At 61.2% G+C, this 12,570-nt stretch overlaps 1 protein-coding gene across 3 annotated transcripts in view; it reads left to right on the top strand.

Moving 5' to 3' along the window:
* Positions 1 to 1,047: 1,047 nt before the first annotated feature.
* The window catches only part of CPLX1 (complexin 1), a 45,353-nt gene continuing 33,830 nt past the window's right edge, over positions 1,048 to 12,570 (top strand). For 2 of the 3 annotated variants that reach the window (XM_025385527.1, XM_025385522.1), the window contains exons 1-2: positions 1,048 to 1,194; positions 2,678 to 2,787. In XM_025385527.1, coding sequence (XP_025241312.1) covers positions 2,757 to 2,787 — 31 coding nt within the window. In that variant the 5' untranslated portion in view covers positions 1,048 to 1,194; positions 2,678 to 2,756. The remainder of the gene's footprint in view (positions 1,195 to 2,677; positions 2,788 to 12,570) is intronic. The other variant, XM_025385524.1, reaches the window with a different exon arrangement.

The raw sequence follows: 12,570 nt of genomic DNA, 5'->3' as shown, positions 1-12,570 counted from the left end.
TGGGCTCGGCCCTGGTGCCATCACCCTTCCCTCTCCCCCAGCGCTCCCTTCCTCTGCGGAGGATTCCCTGCCAGGTCAGCAGAGGAGTGGGGACCGGGCAGAGGCGCTGGGGCCAAGGCTGGGGGGTCCAGGCTTCTGAGTCCTCCTGAGCTCAGGCTAAACACGGGGCACGGGAGGGGATGGGGCTGAGGGCGGGGGAGAGACCGCATCCTCCCAGCGCCAGCGGACTCCCTGGGACTCAGCCGGGAGGGGACACTGACAAGTTAATGTGGCGGCCACCGGCAGCGGCCCCCACTCTCCACCCACCCCCACTCACCACCAGGAGCACAGGGCAGCTCTAGGGTCCCGGTGCGCCCCATCCCTCCCGCCACCCGGCGCCCGACATTGCACAGCAGGGACCCGACCGCAGGGCGGACCAGAGCGAGAGCCGACCTTGCGGCGACCCTGCTCTCCCGCAGTGCCGCGTCGCCGCAGAGGAAATCCTGGGGACCGGGGGAGGGGGCGGTGGGGTCTCCGGCCTTCGTCCCGCTAAAGGAAACAGCGAGTCTGTTACACTGAAAGTCAGCCCAGGCCGACCTGCGGATCTCCCGCTGCGAAGGGCTTGGTGGGTTTTCAGGGGTCTGGGGGCCCCCTTCTCGCGCCCTGCGATGCGGGGAGGTCCGGGCAGAGGGCTCGGGGCGGCGGGCGGCGCTCAGGGGCACGGTCCCCGGAGAATGGGGGGGCAGCGACTCCCCCTAACCCCTGACCCCTCCGCCCGGGAGGCAGCGACTTCTCCGCCCGAGGGTTTCGCACCCATCGGCCCGGTGCGGACCCTGTAGGGAGCAGGCCCGCATGGTCGCCCGCATGGTCGGGCTCGGGGCGCGGGGGCAGGGCCGGGGGCGCCCAGATCAGGGGCGGGCAGGGGTCGCAGGCCCAGGCCGGGGAAGGTCGCACCCGGGCGGGGTTGGAAGGAGACGGGGGCGCTTCACTCGGATCCACCCCCGCTCCCGCCCCCGCCCGGCGCCCGCGGCCCCGCCCCTCGGCGCTCCCCTCCCCCTGCTCGTCACGCTCGGACGCGGGCGGGGGGCGGGGAGCGCCTCCGAGTGACGCGCCCTCCTCGCTGTGCCCTTCAGCCGCCGCCGCAGCTCACCGGGCGCCACATGGACCCAGCCGGCCCGAGCGCGCCCCGCCGCTGACCGCCTGCGCCCCGGGAAGGTAACCGCGCCCCGAGCGCAGCGCCCGCCCGGTCTCCGCTCCCCGGGTCTCCCCCCGGCGCCGGTTTCTCCTCCCCGGCCCCGGCTTCTCCCCTCTTCTCCCCCGGCCCCGGCTTCTCTTCCCCGGCCCGCGTTTCTCCCCCCGGCCCCGGCTTCTCCTCCCCGGCCACCGCTTCTCCCCGCGGCCCCGGCTTCGCCCCGCGTCTCTCCCCGGCCTCCGCTCCCCGGGTCTCTCCTCCACGGCCCCGGCTTCTCCCCCTCGCCCCGGCCTCTTCCCCCGGTCCCCGTTTCTCCCCCCGTCCCCGGCTTCTCCCTGCGGCCCCCGCTTTTCTCCCGGGCTCCGCGCGCGCGGGGTCCGGGGCGGGCGCTGTCCACTGCCGCGGTGCTGAAGCGGCCCCCGCGGTCCCGGCCCGTGCCCGGCCTCCTCCTCGCTTCTTCCTGTCTCCGAGGCTCCCCCTCTCCTCCCTCGCCCTCTTTCTTTCCTCTCCTGGCGCGCTCCCGCCTGAGGGCCGCTCGCCCGCCCGCAAAGCCGAAGGGTGCGGGTGCCGCGGGGCTGGAGCCCTGCGGGTGTGCGGGGCCCGGCGGTGCCCTTCTTCCCCGCGCCGCGGGAGCCAGGGGAGAAGTTTGGAGGAGAATCGGCGCTGCGGCAAAGGCTCCGAGGGGCGCTCCCCACCCGCCGCCCTCCCAGTCCCCGCGCGAGTCCCCTTCCTCTGCGGAGAGCGGGGGTGAACCGTCTAACAGTGTCTCTCCAGGGACCTGGGTTTCCCTGAAAGGAAAGACCCCACAAACGCGGGGGGCGCACTGCGGCTGCTGTGATTTCAGAAAGCGGCTTCCCAAGAGGGGACCAGAGCGCCCCACCCCACCCCATGCACATCTCGGGAGGCGGGAGTGCTGGGTCCCCGTTCCCATGTGTTCCCCGAAGGCTGATCCCCCTGAAGTTTCTCCCCAACCCCGATCTCTTCTACGTGGGTCAAGTGGGGGACACACTGACTGCAGTGCCATCAGGGATAGGGTGACCCAAGCCTGCCTGGTCAGAAGCCACAGGAGCCCGCCCTGAAGGGCAGCCGCTCAAAGACCCACCCCCAACCCTTCTCCACTGCCCTGGGCTCCGGACCACCAAGGAGGCGCTGCTCCAGACACGGAGCTGCAGAGCAGAGCAGTCACCTTCAAACGCCCCCTGGGCCCCGCCCCTGCTTCCGCAGCCTGGCGCCAGTCGCCTCTGAGCGTTACCCCCTAAGCTGTCAGCAGCCCTCCCTGCAGGGGCTTCAGACACCCCAGGAGCTGGGGAGACCACTTTCAGGTCCTCTGGGGTCCTGGTTTGGGTGTGGGGACAGAAACCCCTCACGAACGGACTTCCCAAGCAGCCGCTCCTGGTGGGGAGGGTCCAGCCCACAAGGTATTAGGGGGACACGAATGATGGTCTCTGGGGAAGGCCAGGCAGAGGCCTGCTCAGGGTGACCCGTGACCACTTCACTCTCCCCCAGGAAGAACACTCACTCCTGGCCACACTCGCATGTGAGTTCTGACCCTTGGAGGAGCCGCTGTGGAATCAGAGCAATCGCCATGGAGTTTGTGATGAAGCAGGCCCTGGGAGGTAGGAAGCAGGAGGTGGGGTGGGGAGGGGCTGAGGGGCCGGGCTGCTGGGACAGGCAGACATGGAGAGACCACCACACCAGCTGCTCCTCAAGCGGCCCACCGCAGCAGCGCCCCTGCAACCACACAGCCACCAACTGTGTGGAGGAGCCTGGGGCCTGGGGCAGAGGAGCAAGGACCGTGCCCAGCAGCGCCTGGGGCAGAGGAGCAAGGACCGTGCCCAGCAGTGCCCCCAGCCCAGCCCTTTTCGTGTCCCCGAGACAGAACTGGTGTCCCTGGCGGGATAGGGGCTGCCCTGTAAGCTCACTCTGCCCCGCTGCTGTGGTCGGGGTGGAGCCCATGGACCACGCTGATGCAGGTCCTAGGGGAGGGTGGACACCCTGGTGTAGGCTTTGCAGGGCCAATTCTAAGTGGCCAGGCTGGGCAGCCCCCAAGGGGGCTTCCTTCGGGTGAGGAGGGCCCAGCGGTGGGAGAGCAGGATGCAGGCGGCGGCCTCAGGGACAGGTGTGGGGACAGAGCTGGCCTGTGCATTTGGCGAGGACTCTGTGGGTTTCACTTGGGTGAGGCAGTGCCGTCCTCAGGGAGCCAGGGCTTGCTGGTTACAGGAGCAAAGGAAAAGGCCCAGAACAACTTGTGTGTCTCGACCGCCTCCCAGGCGGGACGTGCAGCCTTTTTTGTGTGTACTGGGGTGGGGGCAGGCCCCCTTCCAACCTGCTGTCTGCTATTTGAAAGGAACCTCGTCCCCACTTCATTGTGGCCAGAGACCATGCCAAGGGCAGCGGCTAAGTCCCTAGTCCAGGAGGTGGGCAGGGCCCGGGCCATACTGGTACAGACGTGTCCCAGCAGAGCTGATAGGGTCAACTTAGGCCTCAGGGCTGTCCTGGCGAGTCTCAGTTTTGCTCAGAGCCATCCATCTTATGTTCCCCCAGCTCCTTGGTGCAGCACCAGTGCCCGGAACTCCTGTGAGGGGAACCTGTGGCCGGTGCCCGATTTTACCACTGGAGACGCCTTACTTCGGTGGCCTCCACAGGGGAGTATCCTGACCTGATGCCGTTCACACCTTGGTGTGAGTCAGGCCGCCTGGAGCATTTCTGCAGTGGGGGAGCCAGCCGGGTTCGAGGGGCCAGGGACAAGGGTGGACAGAGGGCAGGTGCCGCTTTCCCCAGGACAGGAGCTGCCTGCCTGGCTGTCTCCTGGTGGGTGACTGTGCTTCCACTCAGCACAAATTAAATGAAAAGATGTTGAGCCTGGCCTGGGGCCACATCCTGGAGATTTCGTGGTCAAGGGTAAGCTGCAGGTTGAGTCTAATTATAATGATTGCGTCACCGGGCCGTGATTCAGGGACTAGCCTGCATCTGCGCTGGGAGGGACGCACGTTCCACCCCGGGAGTCCCAGACTGTTACAGATAATTAATTAGGTGGCTAATTCAGGCCCTGAGGTGGGCTTGTAAGAAAACTGAAATATCTTATTTGGCTGTCTACATGACTGAAATTAGCTGGGTAATTACCAGCCTGAATTCCCTTTCTGTTTCATGGCAGCCCAAAGTTTCTCCTGCAGCAGCAACGGGGCAGGCATCCCTCAGCGTGGTGGAGCTGAGAGGGGGCAGCTGGAGGACCCCAGGGGGTTCCACGCTGAGTGCTGCCTAGAGCACCCCACATTGGCTTTGCAGAGCACGTGAGGCTCGGAGCCAGCACTGCTGAGGGTGGGAGCTGGTGGGGGGCTCCCAGGCGAGACCTTGTTTTCTGCCTCTGCGCCTCTGTCCCTTACCCGGCGAGCCTCATCGTTGCTGTCTCAGGATGCGTGTGAGTGAGACAGAGTGAGACAGAGATGGAAAATGGGGGGACCTCCAGACAGCACGACAGAGCTTGGCAGAGACCCCAAGAGAAGTATTGAGAAACAGACCAAGCCCCGGACACAAAGAAACTGGCAGGTGAGGGAGCAGGAGGCGCCCGGGAAGCTGTTCAGAGAGAGGCGAACCCAGAAACAGGGTCAGGGAGGGGGGAGCTGGAGAAAGAAAATGACAGCCCAGAAACAGACAGAGAAAAAGACACAAATGTGTCATTCAGCACGCACAGGGACAGACAGGTGAAAACAGAAGGCACGTCAGAGACAGAGGCAGAGGGGGAGACAGAGCAGAGGAGGAGACAGAGAAAGACGGAGAGACAGAGACAGAGGGAGACAGAGAGACAGAGACAGGGAGAAACAGAGACAGGAGAGATGGGAGCAGAGGGAGAGACAGAGGGACCCAGAGAGAGAGAGACAAAGGAAGAGGGCAAAGAGAGGGAGAGGTGGAGGCAGAGGAAGAGACAGAAAGACAGAGACAGAGTTAGAGAGATAGAGATGGAGTCAGAGACAGGGAGAGACAGAGATGGGGAGAGATAGAGAATCAGAGACAGAGAGAGTGATGAGAGGGAGAGACAGAGAGAGGGAGAGACAGTGGTGAGAGGGAGAGACAGAGAGAGGGAGAGACAGTGGTGAGAGGGAGAGACAGAGAGAGGGAGAGATAGTGGTGAGAGGGAGAGACAGAGACAGAGGGAGAGACAGAGACAGAGGGAGAGACAGTGGGGAGAGAGATGCATGAGAAATGAACTGCTAAGAGGAGTCAGGGCCGGGAGCGCAGGCAGCACGGCAGACGCACACGTGCATGCCCGTCAGAGGGCGCAGCAGAGAGGAGGAAGAGGTGAGGACCTGCTGGGGGCTCTGGGCAGGGGAATGGGCCTCACTGAGAGGTGGCCTAGTTAAATCATGGCCACTCGGGGGCTGTCGACGGCAGGCTGGGCTGCAGGTGTGAGTCTTGCCGAGGAGTGAGTGGCCCAGGGCCTGCTCATCTGACCCAACCCTAGGTCTCAAGGAGGGGCCCCTGTTGGGGCCACCGAGGGAAGGAAGCACGGTGGCTGCTGGGGTGACCGCTCACAGGGGAGCAGGAGGCTCCTCTGCAGCAAAAGTGACCTTGAACTGGGGCCGGGCCTCCCTCCACAACATGTGGGTTCGGATCCAGGGTCCTCATGGGAGTAATTTAAAGAAACTGGTTTCCTCAGGCCAGAAAGTTGGCCTGGGAGAAACACAGCCTGGGAGCTCTGTGGACAGCGTGGAGGAACGTGGCACGTGTGGGTGCTGTGATCACTACAGACCCTTACAGGGCTAAATTCGGCAGAAGCGACAGTCACCCACTCTCCCGTCCTTCCGCCTTGATGTGACACACACCCTGTTTAAACACGCTCAGGTCCTCGGGAGTGTGCGGGGCAGGCGGGCAGGGGCTTCAGGTGGGAGAGGGTTTGCAGGATGCATATGTGGAGAGGGTGCGGTGCAGAGTGGGGCGGGGGCGGGGGCGTGGGAGGCAGCGGGACACACTCAGGAGAGCCTCTGACAGCCCCAGCAATGGAGCCCAAGGCAGGACATACCCATGCTTGGCTCTGCCACGTGTGGGGAGGGCTAGTGGGCAGGTCCAGTGACTCCAGTGGTTCAGTCACGGTGGGCAGTGTCCTGCAGTGAGTGCCCCTCACCCATCCAGGCCCAACCCAGGGGGCGCAGCCTGGCCTGGGCTCGGTGGAGAAGCTGTCCTTGTCCCCAGAGAGTGGTGCGGTGTTGGGTTCTGTGTCCAGTCCTACATGGGGAGGGAAGGAGTTGAACGTCTGGGGAGAACCCACCTCAGGGGCATGGTCCTGGGTTTGGTGTGAGGAGGAGGACCGTGGTCACCCAGGCCGGGGTGGACGAGAAGCGTCTCGTGGACGGCCCAAGCAGGAAGTGCAGGGCTCTGCCCTGTGGGAGAGCTTCGAGGACCATCCACGGTCGGAGAGCCCCTCCGCACCCCTGTAGGGATGGGCTGTGAGTTCTCGGCAGGAACAACCCAAGCGGCTTGTGGGGGCCACCAGTGTCCACCTTGGGGGTTCACGCAAGGCTGGCGAGGGGTGTCCACCTTGGGGGTTCACGCAAGGCTGGCGAGGGGTGTCCACCTTGGGGGTTCACGTGAGACTGGTGAGGGGTGCAGTTGGGAAAGAATCTCCCTCTGTGAACGGAGACCACCAGAGCCAGGAGTCCAGGCCATGGATGCCTCAGCCACACTGCAGCCAACACCAGCATCTCCCCCAGCCCTCCACGGGGATGGAGGGGGCACCTCCTTCCTCCTTCCTGGCACCAAAGTGGGGCTCAGCACTCACCATCTGGGACCTCAGGCAGGGCCATGGAGGCAGCTGGGATCTGGGTAGTCCTGCCCTGATTCCCAGTGTCCACCCCCAAGACTTACACCATGGACAAGGCTGGGTGTCCGTCCTGTCCCAGACAGAGGTCCCTCTGGCTCCCCTGCTTCTCTCTTCTTGCCCAGTTTAGAGCTTAGCCTTCTCTGTTCATTGGGGACCCCACAGGCTGCCGATGGTTGAGGCAATGGGGAATTCTGCCAGTTCCTGCCCCACTGGGCCACTGACCAGGCTCTCTGGACCTGGGAGGACAGTGAAGCTGCAGGCTGGGCTGAGCTGGACCTAGGAGGATGGTGGAACTGCAGGCTGGGCTGAGCTGGGTCTAGGATGGTGGTGGAGCTGCAGGCTGGGCTGAGCTGGACCTGGGAGGACGGTGGAGCTGCAGGCTGGGCTGAGCTGGACCTGGGAGGACGGTGGAGCTGCAGGCTGGGCTGAGCTGGGTCTGGGCTGGTGGTGGAGCTCCAGGCTGGGCTGAGCTGGACCTGGGAGGACGGTGGAGCTGCAGGCTGGGCTGAGCTGGACCTGGGAGGACGGTGGAGCTGCAGGCTGGCTGAGCTGGGTCTGGGAGGACGGTGGAACTACAGGCTGGGCTGAGCTGGGTCTGGGATGGTGGTGGAGCTGCAGGCTGGGCTGAGCTGGGTCTGGGAGGACGGTGGAGCTGCAGGCTGGGCTGAGCTGGGTCTGGGAGGACGGTGGAGCTGCAGGCTGGGCTGAGCTGGGTCTGGGAGGACGGTGGTGCTGCAGGCTGGGCTGAGCTGCAGGGACAGCAGCAGATCCAGAGGAGAAGCTCTTGAATTCCACGTGGGGAAGATGCTTTTGGCTGCAAGTAACAATCAGAGTGAGAGGGGCTTGAATTGGGGTGATGATGCGTCAGGAGGTGGCCCAGCTGCTCAGCAATGCCACTGGGGACCTGGTGCCATCAGGTGCCACCTTCATCCTCAGTGGATCTTGCATTCTGAGCCACTCCTCACAGTCTCAAAGTGGCTGCTGCTGCTCCAGCATTGCATCCATAGTCAGGGAAGGAAAGAGAGGAGCTAAGGGGCAACCCCTTCATCTGTTTAGTGGTGGTCTTTATGGACTCTCACGGAGGGTTTCCATTTACTCGCCACAGCTAGAAGAGGAAGGTGGGGGCCAAGGTGGGCCCATCCTCCTCCAAACAAGGGCCGGGTGTTGGGCAGGCCTCCCACAGTACCTGATTCACACCCAACTTGGGGAGACTTGGCTTCGAGGTGCAGAAGCCCTAGACAGTGATTCGCCAGCAGCGTGTCCTTCCCAGGCTGACACCTTGGAACAAGGCACGTGCTTGAAAGGCAGTTGGCAAACACCTGACAGTAAAATACCAACACTCATTCAGAACAGACTTCACAAACGCCGTGTGGTCAGGAGAGCGCTCATTCACGTTGCTGGGTTCAGCAGAGATGCCTCTTACCCCAGATTTCTGGGAGGCTGGAAGGACACTTCAGAGAAACTGCCTTTCCTCCCGAAACCATGAAGGGCAGTCCTTTCATCCGGAGAGGACACTCTTGGTTGATTAAGCTGCAACTCAATTATAAATACTTCAGCCCCAACTTGGGAATAAAACGGATATTATGCACTTCAACTGACAACGTTATTTATGTTTTTGCCTCATTGATTGGCAAGACGTTCCTGTTGGGGTTAGAACGTTTGTTTCAACAGCTCCTGACAGGACTACTTCAGTCACGCTTTGCTGCCATCAGACGCTGCTGGACTCGCGTGGGGAGCGCGAGCGTTTAATGCTGGGATGTCAGACAGAACAAGGAACTGATGAAAGCTTCAGAATGAACATTGAGTCCAGGCAAATCTAATGCTGCCAAACTTCAAAGAACCTGGGTCTCCTGGTCCACACAGAGATCAGACGAGGGGGACACTGAGTGCCCGGCGGCCCCTCACCTAGGCGGTCCCCCAGGATGAGGCGAGGCCCCACCCTCCAGCTCCACCATCCAGTCCAGCACTGTCCTTGGGACAGTGGGGCTCCTGCTGTAGGTGGGCAAAGATCCGGAGTACAGGGTCCCTGCTGCCGGCTGGGGACTGCCCAGCGGACCCTCATCCTGCCCGAGGGACAGAGGAACCCCTTTCTGGCCCAGAGTCTCCCCAGCCCCCCGACCTGCCTGTGCTGCTGTTCCCCAGCGCGGTCCCCACCCAGCAGCTGGGGGCCTCGGGGACACTGGGTCTCCAGGCTGTGCTTCCCTCTACGCATCAGGGTGAACATTGCCTCTCTGTCCCTGCAGGGACTGAGGCCTCTGGCTTGCTTTTCGCAGCATGGCCAGCCCAGCAGGGTGGGGAGAGATCCCCCATTTTGCCCACCGGGTCCCCTTTGTTCTCAAGGCAGGAGGGGTTGGCTCCAAGCCTGGGCTTTCCCTCGGGGCCGAGGGTGCCTTGTGCAGACTGAGGCCAGGAGGGTGAAGGCTGTGGGGTCACACCCTGGAGCAGCTGGTATGATGGGGCTGGCGGCCAGGCCGGCACCTCTCAGTTCTGCAGGAACGGGGCCTGTTGGCACGGCTGGTTGCTCCTTGGCCTGCACCTGCCCTGATGTTTCTGAGGGAGCCTGGCAGCCTTGCCCTGGTGGGAATGCCCGACCCTTGCGTGCAGGCTGGAGAGGCACGTGAAGACCCTCATCGGGCCCCTCCTCAGGACTCACAACACCCGGAGTCATCGTCCTTGGCCCTGATCCACCTTAGCAAAAGAGGTGCCCAGGGCAGCCCGAGGCCGGGGCCCCCGCATCCGCACTGCTGAGGCCAGGAAACCCACACCATGTGAGTGACCGGAAGAGGCCGAATGAGGGACGAGGATTACAACTGTCCTGGAAACCGACAGCTGCGCCATCTGCCACTGATCTTGGCTCTGCTTGGGTCACTCAGTGGCACGTCCACCTCGCCTCTGTCTCCACGTGTCCCCTCCTGAAAGCCAGGACCAGGTGCTCGCTCAGAGAGCGTGGCACTCGGCTCCGCAGGCAAGGACAGCAGTGCCCGCAGCCATGATTGCAGGACCCCGGCCCCAGCGCAGGCCAGTGTCTGATCCCAGGCGAGCTAATGAAGATCTGCAAAGCCACCAGAGTTGCTGAGGAGAGAAGAGGTGTTTGTGGCACGTCAACGTGGGTGCGAAACGGAGGAAGCACTGCAGGAAATCAGGACGTGTATCGGACACGGGGCCCGGGGACCTGTGAGGCCACCGCGTCAGCCTCTCTGAGACGGTGGCAGTTGAGGCACGTGGCGGGGCTGGGGCTGGTCCACAGTCAGCTTGACAAGGCAAGGCGGTGGCGGCCAGTCAGGCCCAGGGCCCCTGGGTGTCAGCAGGTGAGCAGGTCAGGCAGGCACGGCCCGGCACTACAACACATCTCCAGCGCCTCCGTGCCTCCCCTCTCCACCGCCCGAGGGCTGGGGCGCGCCGGGCTTGGCTTGGACTTGTGCTCAGCTGCACTGGGGCCTCTCGAGCACCAGGCTGGGCACCCAGCTCTCAGGAGGGGTGTGGGCTTGTCTGCAATGCAAGAACAGGAGCCGAAAGCCAACTTTCTTTTATACCAAATTCACTGTGGTCATTCTTCTGACCTTGCCCAATGCGCTCAGGGATGACAGGTGGACAGTGAGCCAGCCCCGAGGGCAGCGGCGCCTCCAGTGTCCCGTGTGGGACTTGGCTTCTCGGATGCTGGTTTATTCCTTGACACCGGATGGGGAAAATACTGAGTTACCATGTCCAGGGTGCCCAGGACCTCCCCTCGCGGCTGGTGGAAGTGGAGGGGAAGGGAGCCCCAGGGCCTGGAGGGGGTCCTCATGGCCAAGGGGGCGCAGGGGAATGAGGCTGTCACTGCAGATCATCTGCTCCCACGAGGTGATCAGTGTGTAGGGATTCCTGACGCTTCATCCTTACTTAAAATTTTTCTCTTAATTAATATTAAACTATCCTGATTATGCTGGGTCTTGTTTTAATTTTTGCCTAGGAGTCTCCTTGGACTGATTTTTTTTTTCTTTTTTTCTTTTTTTCTTTTTTTTCTTTTTTTTGAGATGGAGTCTTGCTCTGTTGCCCAGGCTGGAGTGCAGTGGCGCCATCTCGGCTCAGTTCATGTAACCTCTGCCTCCTGGGTTCAAGTGATTCTCCTGCCTCAGCCTCCTGAGTAGCTGGGACTACAGATGCCCACCACCATGCCTGGCTAATTTTTTTTTTTTTTTTGTATTTTAGTAGAGACAGGGTTTCACTGTGTTGCCCAGCCTGGTCTCGAATTCCTGAACTCAGTCAATCCACCTGCCTTGGCCTCCCAAGGTGCTGGGATTACAGGCGTGAGCCACCACGCCCGGCCTGATTTTTTTTTTTTTTTTTTTTTTTACGTTCACCCAGTATGCACCTGCTGAGCCTTTAACATTTCTGTCGCTTTATGTGGGTTGCCATTCAGAAATACATGGAGTTGGATTTCATTTTTTATCTCATTGGAGCCTTAATGCTTCTGTTTAATGTGCACTGTTTCGACCAACGTATGTGATCTAACCTCTGTCATCTTCATTGTTGCCTTTTTAAATGCTTTCTTGCTGTTTCATTTATTTTAACTTAACTTAGGGACCACGTTTTCTCTTTAAAACCTCTGCAGTGCTTTGGAATGTGCGTGCTCTTTGAAAACATGACGTAAGCTCTAATTGTCAGAGTGGAAGATGATGCAGTGTATTTCCAGTCCTTGCCAGCACACTTTCGACAGTTCTGTGCACTTTATACTCATCCTACTCCTCTTCCATCTTTTGGTCTTTGCAATTTTTGAGATGGGGTCTCGCTCTGTCGTCCGGGCTGGAGTGCAGTGGAGTGATCACAGCTCACTGCAGCCGCAACTTCCTGGGCTCAAGTGAGCCTTCTACCTTAGCCTCTTGAGTGACTGGGACTATACGTGTGCACCACCACACTTGGTTAATTTTTTTTTTTAAGACAGGGTCCCACCATGTTTCCCAGGCTAGGAAGAGAATTCAAATAATACAGAAAAGTATAAAGAAATGATATGAGAAAATCATTGGGAAAATTGAGATACTGCATTGTTTTGAAATCACTCATCACTTCATTTAAGAATATTTTTGGCCGGGCACAGTGACTCACGCCTGTAATCCCAGCACTTTGGGAGGCCGAGGCAGGTGGGTCACGAGGTCAGAAGTTCAAGACCAGCCTGGCCAACGTGGTGAAACACCATCTCTACTAAAAATACAAAAGTTAGCTGGGCCTGGTGGCAGGCGCCTGTAATCCCAGCTACTTGGGAGGTTGAGGCAGGAGAATTGCCTGAAACCGGGAGGCAGAGGTTGCAGTGAGCGGAGACTGCACCACTACACTCCAGCCTGGGTGACAGAGCAAGACTCCGTCTTAAAAAAAAAAAGAGGCCGGGCGCGGTGGCTCAAGCCTGTAATCCCAGCACTTTGGGAGGCCGAGACGGGCGGATCACGAGGTCAGGAGTTCGAGACCATCCTGGCTAACACGGTGAAACCCCGTCTCTACTAAAAAATACGAAAAAAAACTAGCCGGGCGAGGTGGCGGGCGCCTGTAGTCCTGGCTACTCGGGAGGCTGAGGCAGGAGAATGGCGTAAAAACCCGGGAGGCGGAGCTTGCA

This window comes from Theropithecus gelada, chromosome 5 (assembly GCF_003255815.1).
Source record: "Theropithecus gelada isolate Dixy chromosome 5, Tgel_1.0, whole genome shotgun sequence".
Taxonomy (NCBI): Eukaryota; Metazoa; Chordata; class Mammalia; order Primates; family Cercopithecidae; genus Theropithecus; species Theropithecus gelada.
The sequence above is the reverse complement of the archived record's forward strand: the minus strand, read 5'-3'. Positions and strand labels throughout refer to the sequence as shown.